The 24,782-nt window shown below is 38.3% G+C and overlaps 1 protein-coding gene across 4 annotated transcripts in view; it reads left to right on the top strand.

Annotated features, from left to right (window-relative positions):
- The window catches only part of LOC129751027 (proto-oncogene tyrosine-protein kinase ROS), a 93,384-nt gene that overhangs the window by 55,113 nt on the left and 13,489 nt on the right, over nucleotides 1-24,782 (top strand). For 3 of the 4 annotated variants that reach the window (XM_055746287.1, XM_055746274.1, XM_055746280.1), the window contains exons 3-5: nucleotides 23,988-24,047; nucleotides 24,120-24,464; nucleotides 24,532-24,774. In XM_055746287.1, the coding sequence (XP_055602262.1) occupies nucleotides 23,988-24,047; nucleotides 24,120-24,464; nucleotides 24,532-24,774 (648 nt within the window). The remainder of the gene's footprint in view (nucleotides 1-23,987; nucleotides 24,048-24,119; nucleotides 24,465-24,531; nucleotides 24,775-24,782) is intronic. The other variant, XM_055746297.1, reaches the window with a different exon arrangement.

Below are 24,782 nucleotides of genomic sequence, written 5' to 3'. Positions count from 1 at the left end.
TTTCGAAAATGTATTAGATCATTTATGAAGAACCAACATCACATCACTTGTATGAAGGTTTGTTGCCGAAAAAATAGATTTCGATGGGATTGTTGGTTATGGAATTAATAAAAACTACACCTATCATTGTTTTGACAAGCCTTAACAACATTTCAAACTGCTACCAGCCGATAATATGGCGCCAACAATCCAAATAAACGAACTAGTCTTTCATTTTATACGTGAGAAAACATAAACGCAAACTTTTTGAACAACTTGCTTTGGTTTTCAAAGATTTGTAAAAATTTGATGACCTTTGACGAGAAAAATTCTTTACAAAATACACCAAAACCAAATATATTTATTTACATAGTATTCCGTCTTACGACATAACTTGACGAACATAATTCCTAAAATTCACTCGGTCCATGGCAACCGTTCTCGAATTTCTCGGGCACCCCACGTTCGCCAGATCACGCTCCACTTGGTCTAACCACCTCGCTTGTTGCGCCCCCGCTCGTCTTGTTCCTACCGGATTCGTAGCGAACACCTGTTTTGCAGGACAGTCGTCCGGCATTCTCGCAACATGTCCTGCCCAGCGTATCCGGCCAGCTTTCACCACCTTCAGGATACTGGGTTTACCGTAGAGTCGCGCGAGCTCGTGGTTCATCCTTCGCCTCCACACTCCGTTCTCCTGTATGCCGCCAAAGATGGTTCTTAACACTCGTCGCTCGAATACTCCGAGTGTACGCAGGTCCTCCTCGAGCAATATCCATGTCTCGTGCCCGTAGAGAACAACCGGTCTAATGAGCGTCATATACAGGTTACACTTCGTGCGAGGGCTAAGTCTTCTAGACCGCAGTTGCTTGTGGAGTCCATAGTAGGCACGACTTCCGCTGATAATTCGCCTCCGGATCTCACGGCTGGTGTCATTGTCTGCGGTCACCAGTGAGCCGAGATAGACAAACCAAATATAATTAAAACCAATATTAACCACACTAATTTTCTTCATATAATGAGAAGGCGACACCATCAGCATCCTCTAGCAGACAAAATGGAAGCATTAATTCGAGAAATTCGTCTAACTTGTGAATAGCGTGTATTCCGACTCGACTTGATCAGGGGTGCCAGTTATAATGAATGAAATTGTTTGTTTCTATTATTGCACCATAAAAATTTTAGTGAACCAACAAACAAACAAAAAGGATTTAAGAAAATGTACCTGTAAATATTTCTGAACAAAATATGAAGCGGAATAATTGCCTTCCTTATTTGATTGTTTCAAAAAATACATAGATTTGGATGCGCATAAATTGTTTTTTTAAGAAAAAGATTTTAATTTCAATCGGTCAACTGCTTAACTGTTTATAAAAATTTTGCTTACTAATAATAGTTAGGGAAAAAAATATAAAGAAATTTACGCAGAAATATCGTTATTTTCTCTTTACTAGATGACGGGTGTCGCTTTTCAATTTGGCAAAAAATGCGTTTTTAAACGATTCGTATTAAATGATGGTATTTTGTTGTCTCATTCTAGATGTTTCTTGTTAATATTAGAACATTTTCAAACAAATTGGTTTATCATTATCAAACTATAAAGTTTGTTAGATCATTTATCAAATCCAGATCTTAGATCAAAGGATATTATACCGAGCTTTTATCCAGCAATAACATGACAATAATCTCTCTTAAATGTTTATAATTAATGAATTGATTAAAAAATCAATGCTAACAAATCGTTTCCGAAATGCCAGTGCTAAAAAAACAAAAGGCTAACATCTCATATCCATGTTTTCTGATTATGGACTTGGAATCATGCCTGAGAGACTTGTGACATATCATCTGAAAAACATGAAAGAAGTGAAGGCTGGTGGTGCTAATTTTGAATTCATTTCTAAAATGAGCGGAATTTATTTTTGTTATATGTTCCTAAACTAAACAAAAAATGATGAAAATATGTTTGGACGGCATCCCTGATCAGCATTTTGACAACTCCTGATTAACATTTTGAAAGGGCACAGATTGATTTTTTTTTTTATTAATTGAGACAAATGTGTGCAACAGAATTGTTTTTTTCTTTAAAATTTAAACCAATTGTACTAAAATAAATAAAAAAAAACTCTTTCGATACTCAATGAATAATCGGAATGTGAAATATTTCTTAATGTTTTCCCATCATTTATTTGTGCGCGTGAACGCAAAAAAAAAACTAAACAAATAAAAAATCACAGCTGAAATAGTTTCACAGAAACGGTTATCAAGGAGAAAAAATAATTTAAGCACTTTTTTTTTTAAATTAATACGAAAATTGTGTGCACATTAAGCATCATGTCATTTGTTATTACCAAGAAGGCAAAATTCTGTTCCCGCCATGGAATGTGACGAAATTAAATAAAAATTTATCTCAGGTACCGAATGGCATGTGCATTGGTTTTGAAATGAAACATTTTTATTATTCTTTACTATTACAAAACAAATGATAATCCAAAACACAAAAAAACTATTTAAATATAACTAGGAAAAATTAATACCTAATAATCATTTTTGAATTTCCATTTGTTTATTACTTTATCTATATTTAAATTTCGTCTCTTAGCTAAGCTTTTAAAATTTGTGTTAAGCTTCCGCTTATTTTGATTTGCCGTCTTGTATGACATATTCTAGGTAACAAATCGTTGTTTAAAACTCGAAATAAAGATAAAGATGAAATAAACTTTATGGAATTCGATTTAAAGAAACTAAAAGGCGCAAATGGTTGATAAAGAATATGTAGTTTGTTTGCTTTCTCGTAAAGTGCTGGCGGAAATTTGCAATGCAAAAGTCTAAAATCTGTGCTGGCAGATTTTATCGCGAATGTCGAAAATCAATCCCCCTTATTCTGCGCCGCGCGTGAGGTGACGATAGTCAAGTCGAGTCGGAGTCGTGTGAGTCTTGTCACCTTATTCCCGAAACCGATGTGACAGAGCATACGATTTTTCACTCACGGTGACTACTAGATTAGGATAATAACTCAAAAAGTTGATTCTAAAAGACGTTTCTAACCTAAAGCGACTACTGGAATCGGGTGACTCGACTATCGTCACCTCACGCGCGGCGCAGAATAAGGGGGAATGTTTTTTTTTAGATATTTATGAAGTCATAATAAATAAGTCATGTATTACGAATGCTTGACCTTGAAAGTTTTTGATTCTAATAACATTCCCTTTTCAGTCTTTCTTTTTTAAAACTTTGCGCTATTTAAATCGATAGAAATATTACAATCACGATGTTTAAGAGTATCAGCAGCGGTCAGGTGTCAAAGCTATAATAACACTCAATTTTGACACTTGCTCCTCGGTATTGAAAAAGCAAGTCAGGAGCCATATTTGAATACCGACCAGCTCCTGATTTGATAGATGCTAACAAAAGGAAATAGCATAAAAAAACAACACCTATCGGAGCGTCACCAATGGCTAAAATGGAAACCAGTTTAGCACTTACCGATGCGCAAATGTACTGCTAAAGCTAAAAGGAGCTAGAATGTGTCCGGGGTTAACGCCTTGGATAGCACTTACCGCTGCCGATGCTTTGAGGGTTTAGACAACGTTTTAAGAATTGTAAGAATATAATGTTAATAATGTTAATAATTCATGTTTATTCAAATAGTACTCATTTTACTTCCGCCTTTTCTAAATGCTACGCCACACTTTTTGCGATTGTCAATTGAAAAATCAGGACACCTGGCATCTCTGATCAAAGCTCCGAAAAAATTCACAGTGTAATAGTTCCATTTCTGTCACCATTTCTTATCTCCCGATTTCTCGTTAAGTGGTGTATATCGGTTCTAGTATATCTGCCAAAACGCTTGAACTTTAACCCTTCAATGCATGACTTTTTAGTAAATGTGTTTAGCAGCTGGGGGAGGAAGACTGAAATTTGCTGTATCGTTTTCTGTATCGTTTTTTTACTGTTCGGCAAAAAGCCAGCAATTGTTGAAAAGATTTGTAATCGTTCCAATTTTAACTTTAGATGATCAGTTTCGTGTAGCGAGTCATGTAACTCAGTTGTTTAGATGCTAAATTTAGATTTAGCTATTTTTAGAACAACCATTATTCAAACCATTTTTATTTATCAGCTTCAAAACATTGACGAAATTTGAGCGACTTAATACGCCTGTTTGATCATGCAAGAATTTGTCAGAGCAAAACAAAACCTAATAAAATCGTTGTTTTATGCAAAACAAGTGCTTTCCAGCATCAAACAAGTTTTATTAAAAATAACTAAATAAGACAGTAAAATTTTGAACCTTCGCACTGGTCGGTAGATTGATGAGAGAAATATGACGTTTGAAACATTTTTTTCTCTTTTTATTCAGTCTTCCTTCCCCAGTTTAGCAGTGATTCAGTGAAATAATAACATTTTAATAGCAAACTGAACGGGTTTGATATCATTATTTTGAGTATTATAAAAGCTATGGCCCATAAAAGTTGAAAAATAATTTTAGAAATTCTCAGTTCATTTCAATGCGATTTTTCAAATTTCTTCAGAACCTTTTTAATTGGGTTCAGGAAGGTGTTTGTTATTGATTGAGATTTAAAAAAAAAAATGGATGAAATTTGCAAATCTGAAGAGATAGCAGCAATTGTCCAAAACGTACTCAAAAAAATTAATAATTTTGATTTTTGCAATTTCGACATCTCAAACATACATGAAAATATCGTAATAAAAATGCCATAGGCTAGTTTCTTTAATATTTAGAATACATTTTGTCAGTACATGACCTGAAAATATCCTAGCGTTTGCGAGATATTTGGATTTTTATTAGTATTGTTTCAAAACAACACTATGCATTAAATGGTTAAAATTTAGAACTTTTCTTGTTCGGTAAACCCTTGAATTATAAAAATTTACACTCCGTAAGAATGTTTAACAGACAAAACAGTGTTTTTATAAATTTGTGCACACTTTTTGTTTATACACAAATTTGCCGGTATTTAAGTTCGTCTTGCTTTGAAATAGGGCAATTATTTTTAATTTAATGGTTTTTTTTTTATTATATTGAAGATCCCTCCTATTTTTTTTTCTAAATAGTGGCTACTTCAACCTTTAAGTTACTGGCTGACTGAAAACAATCTATAAGCTCTTATGCCATGAAAAATAGTTCGCTTTCGAATAATGTTGAAATTTAATTTAAAAGGAAATTTATTTTAATAATAATAATTTTACTGAACTTAATTTTTTCAATGGAAGCAAAACACATCGGGCCAGCTAGTACAAAATATAGGGGAGATAAGGGCATAACTGCAACCTTGAGAAGGACGCTTATTAAACCATAGAAAACAGCTTTAATATGTGAGTTACATAATTTTTTCGTGCTCAAACTCAAAAAATGGCTTTTTGCACTAGCTGAAACTTGGAAAAGTAGATAAAAAACGTTTAAAAATGATTTTAAATGTTTTTGCCGCAGCTGAAAATCAGTCACTGTAGGCGTATAATGACAACCTTCCGTGGGGCAGAAAAAGCACCATTAATAGGGGCACGATGAACGTTTTCTGCCATCGATTCTAGCAGCGAATTCGATTTCCTTAGAAAAAAAGGGATGCTCAGTTCACCCCGGATGCTTGCCCTTATCTCCCTTAAAAAATATGAAAACTAGCAGAAACCTTTTTTTCTATAATTATTTCTTATATTCACAACAATACAAATACAATACAAAAGAAACAGCTCGAATATAACGTTAGCTAGTCAAGATGAAACTCAGTTTTATCGAACACGGTTTTCAAGTGACACCATACAAGCTAGATTGTAACACATGTGTTCTCTTCCATTCATAAGTTGTGCTAGGAAGGGGACTGCACAATCAGCCGATCAAGAATTCATCACAATAAGAGTCACATTTTTGCTTCTTTTTGCTTCTTTCTTGCTCAACCCCAAAGCCCTATGATAGATAATACTATTGAATTAGACTCGAGCGGGAGTGCGGGAAAATTTCCCAAAACAATTCTCATCCCTCAGGGCGCAAAACGATAGTGATCTGCAAGATGTGCGCGTATTACTATTTTTTTCTGTTCTTCGCAACTATGGGTTTACGCGTTTCGGTAAAAGATTTGCTTGTTTTATTTTTTTTTCGTTTGTGGACATTTATATTATTTTACTCGATTTTTTCAAGTAGAAAAACATTTTTCCTACCATAGGAAAAAATTGTTTTCTCAAACTTTAATATGATTAAGTTTGCTTCAATCACTAGAAGATTCTTCGATGAAGACCGGACTTAGGATCGTTTTCGTTCCCTTCAAACTGACACATATGTATGAATGGGAATCGCCGGTTTGAATTAGCACTCCCGTGGTGGTTGACTCGAACTTTATTCGACATATCTTAAATAGTTCGGTTCTGGAGCTTCTACCGAGACTATCTTACAGTTACGTCATATGATGCGCCTCGGGCAGAATGAAATTGGAAACGGAGGTCATGTGTTGCGGATGTTTTTTTTTCCAAGTACGTCAGGATGACACAGAATACTTATCGAAGAAGTTCATTGATGACTATTTGGCAATGATAGTGAAACTGCGGTATTGTAGTAGAGTTTTGGAATAATATCTTAAATTAATTTAATGTGTGAGTATTGTTCATCATTCATATTGCAGATCAGGTTCAAATTTCCAAAACGATTTTGGTCTGGACTTGAGATCACGTTGAACTCGAACTAGATAGTTTTCAACGTTTGCTGACTTTTTTGTAAACAGAATTTATGATTGTTCTCAGAGCAAGTTCACTGGTGTTGGGAAAAAGTGGTAGCAATTTTGTCACTTTTAGCACATTTTGAAAATTTTGCCATTTAAAAACATTTTCAAGATCTGTGGCCTTCAAGTTTTTTAATAACACGTGTTGTAGTTTCGCATGCTGTGATGCAAAAATTGCAATATTTCTATCACAAACGGCTGAAATAGAAACAGTGAGGTAAAAAATACAACGCCCAAAGAAAACATTTTTGCAGGGTGGAATTTTCAAAATGCCAAAATTTCTACCACTTTTTCCCAACACCAGTGAACTTGCTCTTAGTATAGGAGGATCTTGACTTGTTATAATTTCTAAGGGCACATCTCTTTGCCGTCTTTAGTCGTCGTAGTTCAGTCGTGATCCAAGGAGTCCGTATATCCTCTTCAGTAGTGTGTTTTGGTACGTGATGATCGATAACGTAATTCAAGATGTGCGAAAAGGTTTCGGCCGCAGCGTTGGGATCAGAGCTAAGATTTCCAGTCGATGTACGAGAAATGTACGAGTCCATGGTACGAGAAATCTCGTCAAAGTCAGCGTTCTTTAAGTCAAGATAGAAGGGTGCTAATTTTGCGACAGAAGCAAGTCTAGTGACATCGAGCGAGACCAAAAAGGCAGGATGATGGTGTACTACTTTAACGTACGGGGTAGCAGGGGACAAAACAACGGTACACGAGTCCCATCGTTGGCAAAGCAGAGATCCAACATACGGCCGTATTTGTTTGTCACGCTGTTAATCTGCTGCAACGTCGCTGTATTCAGTGAGTCTAGTATGACGTTCGAAAGGGTCGAGATTGTGTGGGCCAAGCAAATGGCCATCCATCAAGCGCACCATGAATATCAATCGCTATCGCAACGGGCCTCTTGAATATCCACTTGTCTATGAGACCCAGTATGAGGCAGTTCATAAACATCCTCTACCAGCCACATTGTGACACACTTTTAACTGGGCAAATTGAATTCACCCATAACGAGAATGTCATCTTCGGGTGCTTAGAGAGAGCAAACTTAAGATAAGCCGCGCGAAAAAGATTCGGCTACGGCAACATCTCTCGTGCGATCAGAAGACAGGTACAGTACGATGACATAAAGTTAAAGTTCATCGAGATCAATGCGGCTCAACACAAGTCCCAGATCACTAAAAGAATTGTCTTCGATGAGCAACGCTGGGAGATCCGACATAACGGCACTTCGCTGCCGGTGGTCTTTCGGCTATTACGGGGACTGCAATCGTAACGTAACACTACACAGGGCCAAATATCTGACTCGAAAGATTACGGTCGTTCAGCCATGTTTCCGTGAAAGCGACGACGTCGTAACAGCAACATGAGCTGGCGAGCAGACAGTCTGCTAGATACGACCCAGACAACCATTTGGTGGGTTTTTCGAATTTGCAACACATGATTTGCTAGATTTGTCATGCGAATCATTTACGACTACCCTGATTCATTTTGGAATATTTATATCATCATATAGATGATTGAGGTTGTAATCTTGTAGGTCTTCGCTCAATATGCGATTGGAAATTAACCCCATAGATGTTAAAATCCCAATGATCAAATAAAAAAAAAGCGATTAGAAATATCTTTGCATTCGTTTCGTAACTCTCCATCGAGACGGTTGTATTTTTTTTTGCTCTAGTGCTATCGCTTAACAGCTGTGAGTGGAAAAACATAAAAGGTTGTATATTATCCGGATTTTCATACCGTTGGGACAACCCAATCAATCGGTTTTGTGCGACAGTGTTTTAATCGCAGTTAAGTGCCGCGCGCTGTTTCGAAAACTCAGCTAGTCGAAACAATCGATCGTTAGCATCATCGGTCGTTCTACAGCAGAGACAATAGGCCCGGTAGGGCCCGGCTGCTGTATATAGTCGGTCAACAACAAAAGACCACGTTTTTGAATCGACAGCAATTTGGCGTAGGGTGGTTCGTCCACCTAGGGTGGTTCAAAAACTTTGTTTTTGAGTTTTTTTCCAAAAAGTTTTCTTTTTGGTTTTTTTTTTCTCTTTGTTGCTTCTTTCTTCTTAAATACTTCAGTTATTTTTACTTTTGCTTTTTTACTTACTTATAAGTTTTTTTATTATATAATTTTTTTTTTATTATAATATTATTTTTTTCTACATATAATTTTCTAAGTCTGGGTTTTGTTCTCCGCTACCCATTAGATTGGAAAACTCCCATCTAATGGATGACGACGGCGAGACGGGTGAAGATCCTCCATTTCGGCAGGATAATTCCGAGGAAATAATTTCCGAGGAAGTAGTTGGCCCTCCGAAGTACCTCTCGGACACGGAAGATACTCCGTCTCCCCTCCCTGTGTACCTCTCGGAAACGGGAGATACTCCTTCTCCCCTCCCACAAACCCCTTTCACTCAAATTCCCTATGTGTTTGGCAACACTTCATCAACATCAACTCCTACAATGAACCCCTCATCTCAAAAAGACAACGCGTTGCCTGAACTACCCCCTCGCCGTCGGGTTTACCAACCTGAATCGACGGGACCTTGGGTAGTTTACATCCGGTCCAAAACTAATGGGAAATCACCCAATGTGATTTCAATCGCCCGGGACCTTGATCGATCTTACCCTTCCGTAATCAGCTACCAGCCGATGAGACCGCACAAGATGCGCATTGTTGTTGGTAGCCTGAAGGAAGCAAATGCCATTGCTTGTGACCCGAAGTTTACGATCGAATACCGTGTTTACGTTCCCGCTCGTGACGTGGAAATCGACGGAGTGGTAACCGAGGAGGGTTTGACCGTCGATGATCTTGTGGAGTCCGGGGTTGGCCGATTCAAAGACCCTGGTCTCCCCACGGTCAAGGTGCTGGACGCGCGTCAGTTGAAATCAGCATCAGGCGAGGGGGAAGAACGAAAGTTTTCCCTGTCGAACTCCTACCGTGTTACCTTTTCCGGCACTGCACTTCCTGATTTCGTTGCGATCGGGAAGGTTCGTCTACCTGTGAGACTTTATGTGCCTTCGGTCATGTTCTGCCAGAATTGCAAGCAGTTGGATCATACGGCCGCCTACTGTTGCAATCAGGCACGCTGCTCTAAGTGCGGGGAGAAGCATGCGGAAGCTTCGTGTGAAATACAAGCAGTAAGCAAGTGTTTGTATTGCACAGGCGAGGAATCTCATGCTCTCTCGGCGTGTCCGAAGTATATATCGCGCCGGGAAAAAATCAAGACTTCTTTGAAAACTCGCTCTAAAAAATCATATAGAGACATGCTGATAAAGTCTTTGCCAATCGTCTCAGAGAACCAGTTTGGCCTTCTAAGTGAGTATGAATCCGAAGGGGAGGATCCATGTGAAGGAACATCAGCTGGGCCATTTGTTAAAAAAAATGTTTCACAGGCTCCAAAAAGGAAACGCACAACTAACACACAACCCCGATCAGCTGCCAGCAAAGTTAATAAAACAAAAAATCCTCAAAGTGGAAATAGTTATTCTACCCCTCCTATTCAGAGACCTCCGGGTTTTAATCCGTCCCCGAAGGACTTTCCTCCACTTTCTGGGAAGTCAAAACCCCAGGCTTTCCTTCAGGATCCAGGCCCATCAGTAGCTAACAGGAATGCAACAATTCCCAGAGAAACTGCATCTGATCTATCGTCAAATGGTTTTCCCAGCTTTTCGGCTGATGGTAAGATGAAATTCTCGGAAATTGTTGCGTTCATCCTGGACTTTTTCAGTGTACCAGCAGGATGGAGGACTATGATTAATATGTTTGTTCCCCTTTTGAGAGAATTCTTGAAAAAGAAAGCTCTCACTATGACCCTCATCGCAGAAGCAATTTCTTTCGATGGGTAATTCATCCAATGAGGGGAGAGAAATTGTTTCTGTATTGCAATGGAACTGCAGAAGTATTTTACCAAAATTAGACTCCTTTAAAGTATTGGTACACAATTTGAATTGTGATGTGTTCGCCTTATGCGAAACTTGGCTCTCTCCTAACACAGATTTCAACTTCCATAGCCACAATATTATTCGCCTAGATCGTGATGGTCAACGAGGGGGTGGCGTTCTTTTGGGGATCAAGAAATGCCACTCTTTCTATCGTATTCCACTACAACCATCCCCAGGTATTGAAGTCGTTAGTTGCCAAGCTAGAATAAAATGACAAGACCTTTGTCTAGCCTCGGTTTATATTCCGCCATCTTCAAGCGTTAGCCGGAACCAATTGGCGAATATTATTTCACTTCTCCCAGAACCCCGGCTAGTTCTGGGAGATTTTAACTCCCATGGCGTGGGCTGGGGTAGCTCACGTGATGATGATCATGCTAACATTATTTATGAGCTGTGCGACGACTTCAACATGACTGTCTTAAACAATGGGGAAGTGACTCGAATTAATGGATCCCAAACACAGCATAGTATTTTAGATATTTCTTTAGCTTCTTCCTCTCTGAGTTTGGATTGTACGTGGAAGGTAATCCAAGACCCTCAGGGAAGCGATCATTTGCCTATCAATATTTCTATCATCAGTGGTCGTAGTCCACCCGAAGAGATCAATATTCCTTATGACCTCACAAAGAATATAGATTGGAAAAAGTACGCATCGGGTGTCATTGATGCCATCGAGTCAACGGATGAACTGCCTCCGGAGGCAGAGTACAGTTTTATTTCCGGGACAATTGTGGACTGTGCAATCGGGGCACAGGTCAGACGGAATGACAATTCGACGATACAGAAACAGCCTCCCACTCCGTGGTGGGATGGTGACTGCTCACGTGCGCGAGGAGAAAAGTGCAAGGCATTTGTTGAGTTTCGCAGAACCGGATTGCCAGAAAAATTCCAACGTTACTTGGCCTTGGAACGCAAGTTCAAGAACTTGATCAGGGGCAAGAAACGTGGGTACTGGCGGCGATTCGTGGATGGGTTATCTCGAGAAACGTCTCTGCACACGTCTGGAAAACAGCTCGAAACATGCGAAATCACACACCTTCGAACGAAAGTGAGGAAAGCTCGAGTCGATGGCTGACACAATTCGCGAAAAAGGTCTGTCCGGACGCAGTACCAGCTCAGAAAAACTATCGGGATACAGAGAATAGTTCCGAAACGGAGGATCAATTCTCGATGGTCGAACTTTCACTTGCGCTCTGGTCTTGCAACAATTCAGCTCCCGGATTGGACAGAATCAAATTCAACTTGTTGAAGAATCTGCCAGATACCGCTAAAAAACGCTTGTTGAATTTATTCAAAAAGTGTTTAGAGATGAACATTGTGCCGCATGAATGGAGACAGGTGAAAGTTATCGCCATCCAAAAACCTGGAAAACCAGTTTCTGATTACAATTCGTATAGGCCGATCGCAATGCTCTCGTGTCTCCGGAAATTGCTCGAAAAAATGATTCTCTTTCGGCTGGATAAATGGGTTGAATCAAACAATCTCTTGTCAAGTACACAATATGGATTTCGTAGAGGCAAGGGTACGAACGACTGTCTAGCATTACTTTCATCAGACATTCAATTGGCGTTTGCCCAAAAAGAGCAGATGGGGGCAGTATTTCTGGACATCAAAGGGGCATTTGATTCGGTGTCCATAGAAGTGCTATCTAGTAATCTTAACTCTTGCGGACTTTCACCAATATTGAATAATTTTCTTTATAACCTGTTGTCTGAAAAAATCATGCATTTTAGCCATGGAGAAACCGACGTTGAACGAATAAGTTACATGGGTCTACCCCAAGGCTCATGTTTAAGCCCCCTGCTATACAACTTTTATGTCCGAGAAATCGATGCTTGTATGGCACAAAATTGCACGCTAAGACAGCTTGCGGATGACTGTGTTGTTCATATCACAGGTAAAAAAGGCACTCAAATTAAACCTCCGTTACAAGAAACTCTAAATAATTTATCATATTGGGCCAGGAATCTAGGCATCGAGTTTTCGCCTAGTAAAACCGAGTTAGTAGTTTTTTCGAGGAAGCATTCCCCTCCTCAAATAGAGCTGCTTATGATGGGTAGAACTCTAACTCAATCTCTTAGTTTTAAATATTTGGGTGTCTGGTTCGACTCTAAATGCCTCTGGGGAAAACATATTAGGTACTTGACACAAAAATGCCAAAAGAGAATCAATTTTCTTCGAACGATTACTGGAACCTGGTGGGGTGCTCATCCACAGGACCTCATCAGGTTGTACCAAACAACGATACTGTCGGTCATAGAATACGGAAGCTTTTGCTTTGAGACCGCCACGAAAACTCACTTGATCAAACTAGAACGAATACAGTATCGTTGTTTGCGTATTGCCATGGGTTGTATGCAATCGACACATACGATGGATCTCGAAGTACTGGCGGGAGTCATGCCGTTGAACAATCGGTTCTTCGATTTATCGCTACGTTTCCTAATTCGAAGTGTAACTATGAATCCTTTGGTGATAGAAAATTTGGAAAGGCTTATGAATATTAATCCGCAATTAAAATATGTAAATAATTATAAAACTTTTAGTCAATTAGAAATAAATCCTTCTTTATTAAATTCGGACACGAGTCACTTTTACCCGAGTAGCAGTTCCTTGATAAGATTCGATCTGTCCATGACCGCTGACATCCGTGGAATACCAGATCACGTCCGACCCAACGTCATTCCTTCAATCTTTGCATCAAAAGTACGTGAAATTGACCCTACAAAAATGTTCTTTACTGATGGTTCTAGAATCGACGGCGCGACTGGTTTCGCAGTGTACAATGAGCGCTTTGAAGCTTCGTTCAAGCTTCGAGAGCCATGCTCCGTTTACGTTGCTGAATTAGCCGAAATTTATTGTAGCTTGGAACACATTCGCACACTGCCCGTAGACCACTATTTCATCTATTCGGATAGTCTCAGCTCCGTTGAGGCGATTCGATCGATGAAACTGATGAAGCGCTCTTCCCATTTTTTGCTGGAAATTTCAGGGATATTGGGCGCTTTGATCGAAAATTCGTACAGGATTACCTTAGCTTGGATCCCGTCTCATTCTCTTATTCAAGGCAATGAGAATGCGGACTCATTGGCTAAGGTGGGCGCGTTACAAGGTGAAATTTTTGAGAGGATAATAACTTACAATGAATATTTTTCGATACCTCGCACTTTAGCGATTAACGCTTGGCAGTCTAGCTGGGATAATGGCACAAAGGGACGTTGGCTCCATACGATTATCCCTAAGGTTCCGACGAAGGCATGGTTTAAGCATTTTAACATGAGTCGCGATTTCATTCGCGTGGTTTCTCGGCTCATGTCAAATCACTGCCGGCTTGACGCGCATTTGTTTCGTATACAACTAGTTACAAGCAATGTTTGTGTTTGTGGGGATGGCTACCACGACATTGATCATGTTGTGTGGACGTGTGAACGGTTTGATCGATCGAGGGCTTGGCTACTGGATACCCTTAGGGCCCGAAGTAAACTACCTGGGGTTCCAATTCGAGACATCTTGGCAAACTTAGATTTTGAATATTTGTACCCTATATACAAATATCTTAAAATGTCTGACTTGGTCGTTTAGTCCTTTTCCTCTCTGTCTTTTACTCTATCTAATGCTCTTTTTGTCTATTCATTAGAACAACCTCTCGTCCGACCGGTTCGATAACACCGGAATGAAGGCTGGCCAGGAACACAATACCTGCGGTAGCTTACGAAACCACGCTACAGGAAGCCACCACCGATAAAAGACGGAAATCTGTTCTCGAGAGTGACCCTACACAATCCTTTTTCCTTCCCTCTTAGTTAATTAATTAACAGTTGAGTAGCCGCGACGATTACGGCCCCCCTCTTACTAACACCACATAAAAGTGAAAGTGAATACTCGGCAAAAAAAAAACTTTATGAGTTAAATGCCTTAATAAAGCTACTTGTTATAAAAAAAAAAAATCTTTGTATACGACATTTTTCGTAACAATATGGTAGGTTTGACGACTTATTTGGTCGTCTTCTGCGACTTGAGTGCAGGGCTCTCATTTCCCGTCAGTTGAATAGAAATAAGATTATTTCAAAGAAATGCGTTTTTTGCTGTCAAATTCAAGTTTATATCGTAAAATTTTTATTTGCCTGATTGCTGAATGTTTTCAACGTTCATGAAGTTATTGTAGTACCTGTACTTGATCCCCTGACGATACGATTTGCCACTCATGATGGTTCCTCGACGCTATGAATATATAACCAAAAGCAAATCGTATATTTCTATAACTAAAATCTTTTAAACCATAGAACACGTCATCGATGATCTAAAAATAGACCAACATTTTGAAGCCTCCTGAAATACGATTCCAATCATCGATGTCTCATTATCATAAACGATTTTATTGAACTTATTTGTATTCTTTTACGATTGCCAGCAAATACGTTTTACGAAAATCAGACATGCGAATTAATTTGCATAGGTATACGATTGCATGCACATCATTACGAATCAATGCAGTTACATATTATATACGATTGTATAGCATATACCTTCAAGTGGCAAACAGAGTTGTGGGGCTTATTTTCTGTTTTTCAGTTAACAAGTTTTATTGAAATAACGAGAAATGTCATTGTTTCAGTCAAAAATATACCGTGAAAGCACTAATGGTCGCGCAGTACCAATGGCCGCGCACTTTCAACGTTAATCTTTATTTTCTCTGAAATTCAACAACGAAAATTTCTATGTTTCGCATTTCCTGATACCTACGCTAAGTATCTTTCACTTGCCATACTAGAAATAAATTTATTCTGTTTTTCGAGGTAACGAAAAAATAAAAACAAACATCGTTTTTGCTGGATGCCATTTTGTCTGTGGTCCTTAACAATGTGAGCTAAGCGGGTCCTATTTTGTAATTCAGTTTTCTAGTGTTGAATTCGAGCACCTTGGCCAAAATTTTAGAACGTAAGTTATTTGTGGCTGTGTAATGAATCAATTGAGAAAAAAAGTGAACGAAGGTTCTGTTGCGGAAAAAAATGACAATTTTGTTGTGCACGGCCATTGGCACACTTGATTTTTGAATGTCTCCTAGTATTTATCAACAGTTAAACATAGAGAAGTTCTTCGGAAGTTCACGGAGGTTGCATAAGATTCACAGGCAAGCTTCCAATCAATGTTTTTCATCATATAAACGGCTAAAAAATCACTATTTTTATAAAATATCAGAAAAAAACGATTATTTTATGTAAATTAATACCAAGTGTTGGAAATTTGAGGTTAGATAGCAATTCGGATCTGTTTAGTTTTAGTTGGTCAGTTTGCTCGTGGATTTTCAGACGGATCGCCGAATTTGTGATGTTTTATCGAAATCGCGACCGAAAACATTGTTTCAATATATCTTCCGGCAAAATAATGCTTTGTAAAAAATGGCGTCTCATAGGGGAAAAGTTCATATAACGCCCCATGTGGCTAATACGCGCCACTCTTGTTTTGAAGAATCTGAAACAATTTAAGCCTGCAAAATATTACCAATTTGTTTTAAATGCTGTGATTGGTCATGGCAAGTATGAATTTTTCCTTAAAATGCCCCTGTGTCGTGATAATTTCTCAATTTAGGTTTTTCTTCATTTCGATCTAAATTTTAAAACACTTTTAATAAGGTGTCACCAAGCAGAAAAAAACGAATAAGACAATATTTTCTGACACATCGATAGAGCAGAATCTAAATTATGATTTTATGCTAAAAAATCATACTGAACTCGCTCAGGTATGCTTTTCATGGGTATGTTCTATCACGGCTCATGCGCTCTTTATAACGCGCAAATCGTAGTAGGCTGAAGCATTAATTTTTCAAAAAGGCCAATTTTCATTGAAAATAAACAAATAGTCTAAAACCATATTTTGAGCGTTAATTCAGCCCAAAAAATCTATTTTTCATTTTTGTTTAATTTATATTAGTCCATTTTGATTTTATTTTCAGTCAAAGTGTTTGTAAGTATTGGTGTGTTTTCGGTCTTCGGCTGCTCTCGGGTGTGTTCGGCTGCTAGGCGCGTATTGAATACACAGCGGCGCGTATTCGCAACACAGTTTTGTTCTGTGGCTTTGAATATGGTTTTTAAAAATCATGTTTTTGAAGAAACTATAGCAATTTGAGTAATGTAAAATCATAGGAATTTGTAGAAAACACTTTTCTTCAACGATTACACCCAATCTTAACACAATTTGAACGTGGAATACATAGAAAATCAGCGATGCGCTTAGGTGGCGCATAATAGGGCATGTTCCCCTACAGATTTTGCACCAGACTAGTTTCACAAAACAATGGAGACAAATCGGTGTTAGATGTGTGAGCGTGCACGGCCATTGGTACACCAACACTTTTTATAAATTCGCGTTTTTTTTTGTGACGTTACAATGAAAAATCTCTCGCTTTTAAATTTTTCCCTTAAAAGACGTAAGTTTAACTACGTGTCAGTGCTTTTCTTTTCAGAATCGCACAAAAAACGATTTTTGTACGGCACAGAGAACATTGATCATAGCTTAAATGCGCGGCCATTGGTGCTTTCACGGTAGGTATTCACGAAATTTAAACAGATATTAGAACAAACATTTAAGAAATGTTTCGCCACCGCGCTCAATGTGAACACTCTAGCAAGAACTTTAATTACCAGCAGACACCTTAGTACTTTTGTATCGCTGAACTAATCGACTGTACCACTCTTCCGACATTTCATATTTTTTCTTTTTAAAATATAATCATTCATTTTAGAAATCTTGTTTGATAGAAAAATGTCCTTTCTGCTAAGATCTAACATCTGGTTGTTATGATAATATAAATCGTATTTCATGTTAAAAAAATCTTAATTTCGAATTATTTTATGCATAGCACGACAAAAACTGTCAATCACGGCTGATCATCGTAAATCGGTCGTTTCACGGTATTTTTTGCAAATTGTCGTACACAAAGGTCGAGTTTGTACATATATACGAGTCTTCTTGTCGTAATAAAATCCTGCAATGCATATGAATACGATAAAAATATGCATGGGCCGTACATTATAGGTCCAGATATATGAAAATCAGTTTAAATTACATTCTATACGATATAATCTGAAAAATAAAATACGACTTCTGGTTGTCTGAGATACAACTTCTGGCGACGGTGTGGTGGACGAGAACGATGGTTGCGTGGAAGAGTGATAGAAACAGCTCCTGGTAAAAACGGAGTGGCACGTAGAGCAGTAGTGAAGACATCAGCAGAGATCCTGAAGAGGCCTTGCACCAAGTTGGCTGTGCTGGATGTGAAGCCGCGATTGCCATCAAGTTGGTGAAATGACTAAGAATCGAAACAAAAAAACCATGTTCAAGAGATTCGAATGGAAATGCATCAAATCTCCTGCCATTTCGTGTTTACTGAAATGCATGAAGAAATGTTCACGAGTTCACAGGAATTTTTTAAGATCGTTCTGTATTCAGGACAGTAATCTTCTTTATCACGCAATCATTGATTTCGTTTTCCTTAGCGACACTAGATTCTATTTCTATTTTGACTATCAAGTTTTGAAATTTTTTCATGGTACCTAGTTCATGATTCTCTAAAATGCAAATCTACTAAGTTTTAATTAAATTGTTGATATAATCGAAGGGCCAAGTCTTTCCCGAAAAAATGAGTTCCGCGTTCCTAATGCAGTCACAATAATCAACTGTCAAACACATGTCAGCCTGGTGTCAAAATAAGACGTTCGCTTCACACCTCAGTCTCAGCGTTGCTCGGCTTAGCTTCAAATCTGTGTGACGCAATTGAACGAGGGGAAGATCGAACCGCTCCATCAATCACGCATGTCTGATGCATGCTTGTTAAATGATGGATCATCTTGAAGGTGCACTTTCCGGATTATTTTCTGTAACGCCCTTAACTGAGTACCTCATGGCTTGACGGATCGATTTAGTGTATTTTTTAAACTCTTTCAGAATTTGAGCTTCCTCCGTTTGCTCGTTGCTCACATCAGTAAATTGTGAGAACTGTCTACTTCCCCAAACAAAACTGAACCCCGAATGGCGGTGGAAGGACAAATTAAGTTCAATTAACGCACGTTGGTGCGTTTGACGACGATATTGTTTATGTTTTTTATTTCTGTCCGCGCATTCTGCCGGAACGAGTTGATGTGTTCCCCTACTAGCTCAAACTAATTGAATCTCGGCCATTATTATTGTTTGCCGTTTTGGGCGGTTTTCTCTCTAGGAAAATTTAAAACAGATTTAAATCTTGTTCCGCCGTTCGGGGGTTTTCTCCTATTCGGGGACATGATGAATAGGAACAGGGGTCAGTTTGGGACACGTGCTTAATTAGTTGGATCCGGAATCTGGAACCGCCTGGATCGGAGCAAATGGTTTAACAAATTTTGCCTTAACTAGATTCCCCGGAATATTGTCACTGACTGACTGACTGCTTGTGGGACTTAGACCGTTTGGTCGTCAATTCGTTGACCCATGCTAGAAGGTCGTCCCTAGAAAAGATGTCAATGAATGGAGGAGTTGTGAAATGGAAAAATTGAATAACCCATTGACTGGACAGAAGTGGCCGTTAGTTATTAGAACATCCGTCTCTTCTTCATTTTCTACAACTTATTGATCACTCATTGGAGTGCATGCAGAGAAATCTTTTTAGAATTTGACATGATTATTCTTAATGTCTGTAATCCAGTTCCATGCCGAGTAATTGAAAAGTTGTATTTATTACCGAAGTTAACATAATAAAAACACGCTTCAATTGCAGTTTTAAAATAAGTTCTCGGAAAATAAAAAAAAGAAAAGACAATGTGTGGTCACGGATTAAAGGTTATAAATTTTCCAACATGTGTTCGACATCAGAACAGTCCAAGGGTCGGCATCGCAAATTTAAGTTTCAAATTTCATCCTACTGAAAGGTTAAAGAATGTCGACTTGAATTCTCTTTCTCCTAGTTTTTTGTCCTTCCCTTCTTCAGATGTTGACATACCGCATGAGAATAATTCGACCTCAAGTGGTAGATCAGTAGCGCTCAAGATAAGCTATGTCTGTTTAAATAGCAGCATGCGACACAACATTGCATTGCTTGGAAATATTTCTTCCGCAATGTTTACATCAATGAAAAACCGAAAGCACACGTCCTAAACATTCGAGGGTGACAGTTTGTTTGGAATTTTCTTTTCGTCTCTCCTTTTTTCTTTTTCTTCCATCTCTTCTCAGATCCTAAGCCTAACGTGCGTCTTTGGTGTGGTGACGAAAGATTGTTTCTACGCATCGACTTCAGAAGAAGTTCTTGTGTGGGAAAGTTTCTTCTAAGCCTGTTTTAAATTTAAGTCAAGTGGCGCGATCCAATTGAGAAATCGAACGTAGTGATCGAAAGCAGACTTACAGTTTTTTTTATCAGTAGTGTAACATGTAATTAGTCTTGCATTATGGGAACTATTTGAAACGGGCTTGTGATTCTAAATATAAACATTGCTACTGCATCGGATATATATTGTCTCTCGAATCGATGACAGCTTATGGTGATACAATTCGTATAAATAACGTAATAGTGGATTATTTACTCAAGATCCTGGTAAGGACCTGCAAGATCTACAGATACTAAAGAATTTGATACATTTTGTGAAGAATTTTTTTCTGATATTATGCCTAAAATGCCCAAAGTAACGAAAAAAAAAACGAAAAATCAAAGCAAATCTTGGACTTGAGAATATTATTTACTAAACATCAATTTTAGTATATCCTAAAAAATTGAAATTCTAGAATATGCTTTAACTAGGCAATTCACTGTTATAAGGCAAAATCACTCTGATGTAATAAACTACCCAAGCAACCAAAAGTCACCTATTTAATTGAATGAAGGCTTTGAAAGTTACATATTGGCTGACAAAGGGAATCAACTGCCCAATTCCCTTATGTGAACTTTATGCACTCATAAATGAACTTGAAAGCTGCAAAAGTGACAAATATGTACGTTGTATGTGACTCATATATGTACTCATTAATGAACTTGAAAGCTGCAAAGTTATTTATATGTACGTTGTATGGGACTTAAGTCACATAAAGGGCACAAAAGTGCTCAAAACGGGATTAACTTAGTCACGTAAAAGGGCACAAAAGTGCTCAAAACGGGATTATCTAAGCCACAAAAAAAGCATTGAGGTGCTTTCAAAAGCAAATCACCACATCGAGTTTTAGTTTCAGTTAGAACAACATCTAGGCGTGATCTTATGGTAGCGTGTTCGATTCTTACCACGAAGGCCCGGGTTCGATCCTCAAGCCCGGCAAGTTTTTTTTTTCAATAAGCATTTTGGTAATTAAGTGACCATTCTGATGCGATACATGTAGGAAATGTAAGAAAGAAGCTACTGAGCAATTTGTAGAGTTTGGAATCCGGTGCGTGGCATCATGGCGGCACCATGTACAGAACATAGTAAATAATGTGAAGTAAATAATGAAGAAACTGAAATCGGGTTCACTATATTTCCAGATTATACGGTTTTATACGGGCATGATCATATATTCAATTTTGAAATTTAGAAAAGTTGCAGTCCGGCCCAGTAAGCCGAAAATCTTTGAAGAAAGCCCAGTTATGGCCAGATTTCTTCACATTATTTGCATAACCAAACTAATAAAAAACTGGAGTTGAGTTATCATAATTTTTTATTATATTGCAATGTCATCAATTATGTCTGATTAAACAAATTGTTGATAATCACGTGCAAATGTTGTCTAAGAGTTAATCTATCTTAAAACTCTGATTGAAGCTAAAATTCATTCCAATTTATTTAATAACTCTATCAGCTCTCAAAATTTAGAAAACATCAGAGACAGATAGAAGCATGTTTTTCTTTTCATGATTAGTTGCAGATCATTGAAAGCAGATTAAAAAGATCAAGCAGAATAAATATTTACATCATGACAATTGGGAAATAACATTCAAATCCTTGACTTAGAAACAAAAATTGGAAAAAAATGAATGAAAATAAATACCAATTATATAAAGATACAGATAAAAGAGTTCAAGAGTAAATTCGAAACCGGATTTTCGTCAGAACCACAATTCTGTGTCTCAAATTAAAATCACAATTTCAAATCAAGATTTGAGGAACAGATAACAAATGAAATCCTCATGCAAAATTTAGAAATAAAGTTGCAATCAGGGCCGATGCAGGAATTGCAAAATTTTTAATTCAAATCCTAATGTTTTAGATATTTTAATTTCAAATCTTCTAAAAAAAAAAATTATTTTCATGTAGTAGCTCTTGTCTAATAGTTGTTCTTTATGTGGCAAAATGTTCAAAACACAGAATCATAAATCTGGAGGAAGATAAGATTAAAATCATATTCATATTTACATAATCACTCAACGAAATTTGAAATTCAACTATGAGTGTGTTTTTATAACCAAATGTAATTTGAGATTGGTAAACTAGAAAACAACATGCTGTTTTCCGGTTGAGCAGAGGATAATTTTAAAATAATTGTGCAAATTTCAATTATGATCGAAAAGCTTACAATTATTTTGCATTTTTCATACTTATACTTTTGCATGCTTATAAAGTGAGTATTCCAGATTTTTTGGTTTTATTAATTTTCTAGCCCTCGTAAACTATCTACATTTTTTAAACGATGAAAAAATAATTCATATTCAAAAACTTATGATTGATTTTGAAATTGATATGAAAATAAAGAAAATAATCTAGGAGTTACTAGCGAGTTGCGAGTAGTAGAATATGATCTGGCTCAAAGAAGCTTTAGCTATATTAAAATTGTTTTTTTTTGTAGTTTTAAAAACGATTCGAACATTGTTGACAAGTTTCGATATAAATTTGAGGTGTTTGGTGTTGGTCCCTTTATTATAGATTTCATTTCGAATGATCGCTATATTTGATTTGTTCGGATTTTATGTGGAACAATTGAAAACCAAATGCCCAACCCCCCCCCCCCCCCCCCTTGCTAAAATCTCTACTTAAAATGCCATAAACTTAAAAAAGGTTTTTCGAGATGCCAGTGAGTGAAAAAAGATTTTTAGACACTGCTTTTGTCGATGAAGTTTTTTCCTAGATTGATTTTGTTTTTGGCATGTTTCCATACAGAAATCAACATGAGTTTGTTGACAGATTGTAAGAATTGCCGGATTTTCTGCAGAACAGTTCAAATAGGGCATGTAAAAGGACGATCCTCGATAATCCCTTTGGTCTATCGTGTAGTCGATCGCCTAACCAATTTTTGACGATTTCTATATAGTGCTGAATCTCACACTTAACAAATCTAAAAAATACGCGAAAAGAATAAGATCCAACATAAAACTCAAACTCACATGTTGAAAGATGGAATCAATTGGGCGAAAAATAACAGTAAAAGTTTCTCTCGAATAAATACGTTTTCCCTAATTGATAGCGTAATGAGCCACGTAATTGAAATCCCATAACGGTGCAACCCGCCGAATTCTGTTACTCAAATCGTATGTTTGGTCCAACTGCCAATTTAAGCTTATCGGGAGAGCACGTCCTTGCTGTTTTCTTGAGAACGAAGAAAAAAAAGCCAACGACACACCTCATCGTCACAGAGCCCGTCGAAATTCTCTTGCTAATACTACCTACAGAAACCAAGTCGATAACCTTTACGAGCATTCAGGATCGCTGCCTATCAGCAGCGCGTAGCGTAACAAAGTTCGGCATTTAAAACCACACTTTAACGTGCAGCTAATACACTTTATGATCGATGGCGGAGAGCCAGTCGCTTGCCAAATTTTACCTAGTAGAGAATACGGACCGATGACGAAGACGACGAAAACAATCACGCTCAACCCCCCTTAATAGGCCCTAATGATTCGGGCACACGAGCGCGCTGATTGAGGCTGCGTCGTCGTCTCAAGTGCCCCGAATGGACCGGAAGGCGTGGGAGTTGTACTGCGACGACGACTTCATTATTCAAGCAAGCCACAAGTGGCCAAGTGACTTTTGACAATCGCTGAACCCCTGGTCCGGGGATAATCCGAGACACTCAAAGATGCATCGCCCATTCTTCGTTCTATTTTTAGGTGGGGCCAAACCCTTCCGAAGTGCGAGGTTATTAAGATTAAGTACTTTGGCGTTGAATCTTCCGCAATGACCGTGTCTAGTGGCGAAATGAACAAATTGGTGCAGCACCCATCCTAAATTGAATGCAATCTTTCAAAGTTCCGAATTGGCTGAATAAAGGTTTTCAAAGGATGATGATCCCCTTGTGTACGATTTTATTTATCATACAAATCACAAAAAAAACTAAGATAAGTTTTTGTTGGTTATCGTTGTTATTGATTGTCTTGATTTTTTCCATTCAATTTCATTACTAATCACTATAATTTTTTTTTTTCAGTGCGCCATGGGATGTCGTCTTTGGGAAGCAGCTCTTGAATCTTCCTGCTCGAATGTATGCGTAAGTAGTCCTTACTTTGGTCAATTTTCCGAAACTGTTATAAGACTTAGCCTTTTTTTTTGTTTTCTACAGAACAAAACTTACCAAGCGCTACTGCAACCGAAGGAGTTGTACTGCGTGATGGGTTGCAACGAGGCACTCAACCGGTACTTCCGGTGGCTAAAGCAGGAAATCGGAACGCCCGCTGCTCCCGCCTTGGTGGCAGATAGTCTGACAGCCACGTCCCTATCGCTGGAGTGGGAAGTCCCCGGTCGTTTGGTGATGCTTTCCCGTAACAAAAGTCACGCACCCCGCAGCTACCTGGTCCAGTGGCGCTTCGAGGAGGTTGCCGGAGATTGGAAACTGTGTCGGAACCAAAGTATGGGTGATAATTCTACGATACGGGTGGATAACCTGCAACCGTACACCAAATATCGAGTGAGTTGTTGAATTTTGGGTATTAACTAGATCGTTGAACTAATGATTGTTTCGAATTTTCGAACAGTTTCGTGTGGCCCTGATGCTATCGTCGCAGCACGAGGAGATGCTCATCTCGGAGCAGAGCGTCATCATCCTGACCCTGCCGATGGGATCGCCCATGTCCGAACCGAAAATTGTACGCGCCGTTGCGGTAGATCATTCACGAATATCCATCTCATGGGAGCCCGGGCCGTTTCCGAACGGTCCCGTCTTGTCATACGTGCTACAGATCAAAGATACCGACCCCCTAGGCTACAGTGCCCTTAAGGTTTCCCA

Source organism: Uranotaenia lowii, chromosome 1, assembly GCF_029784155.1.
Source record: "Uranotaenia lowii strain MFRU-FL chromosome 1, ASM2978415v1, whole genome shotgun sequence".
NCBI classification, from domain to species: domain Eukaryota; kingdom Metazoa; phylum Arthropoda; class Insecta; order Diptera; family Culicidae; genus Uranotaenia; species Uranotaenia lowii.
This window is presented reverse-complemented; position numbering and strand designations above follow the sequence as displayed.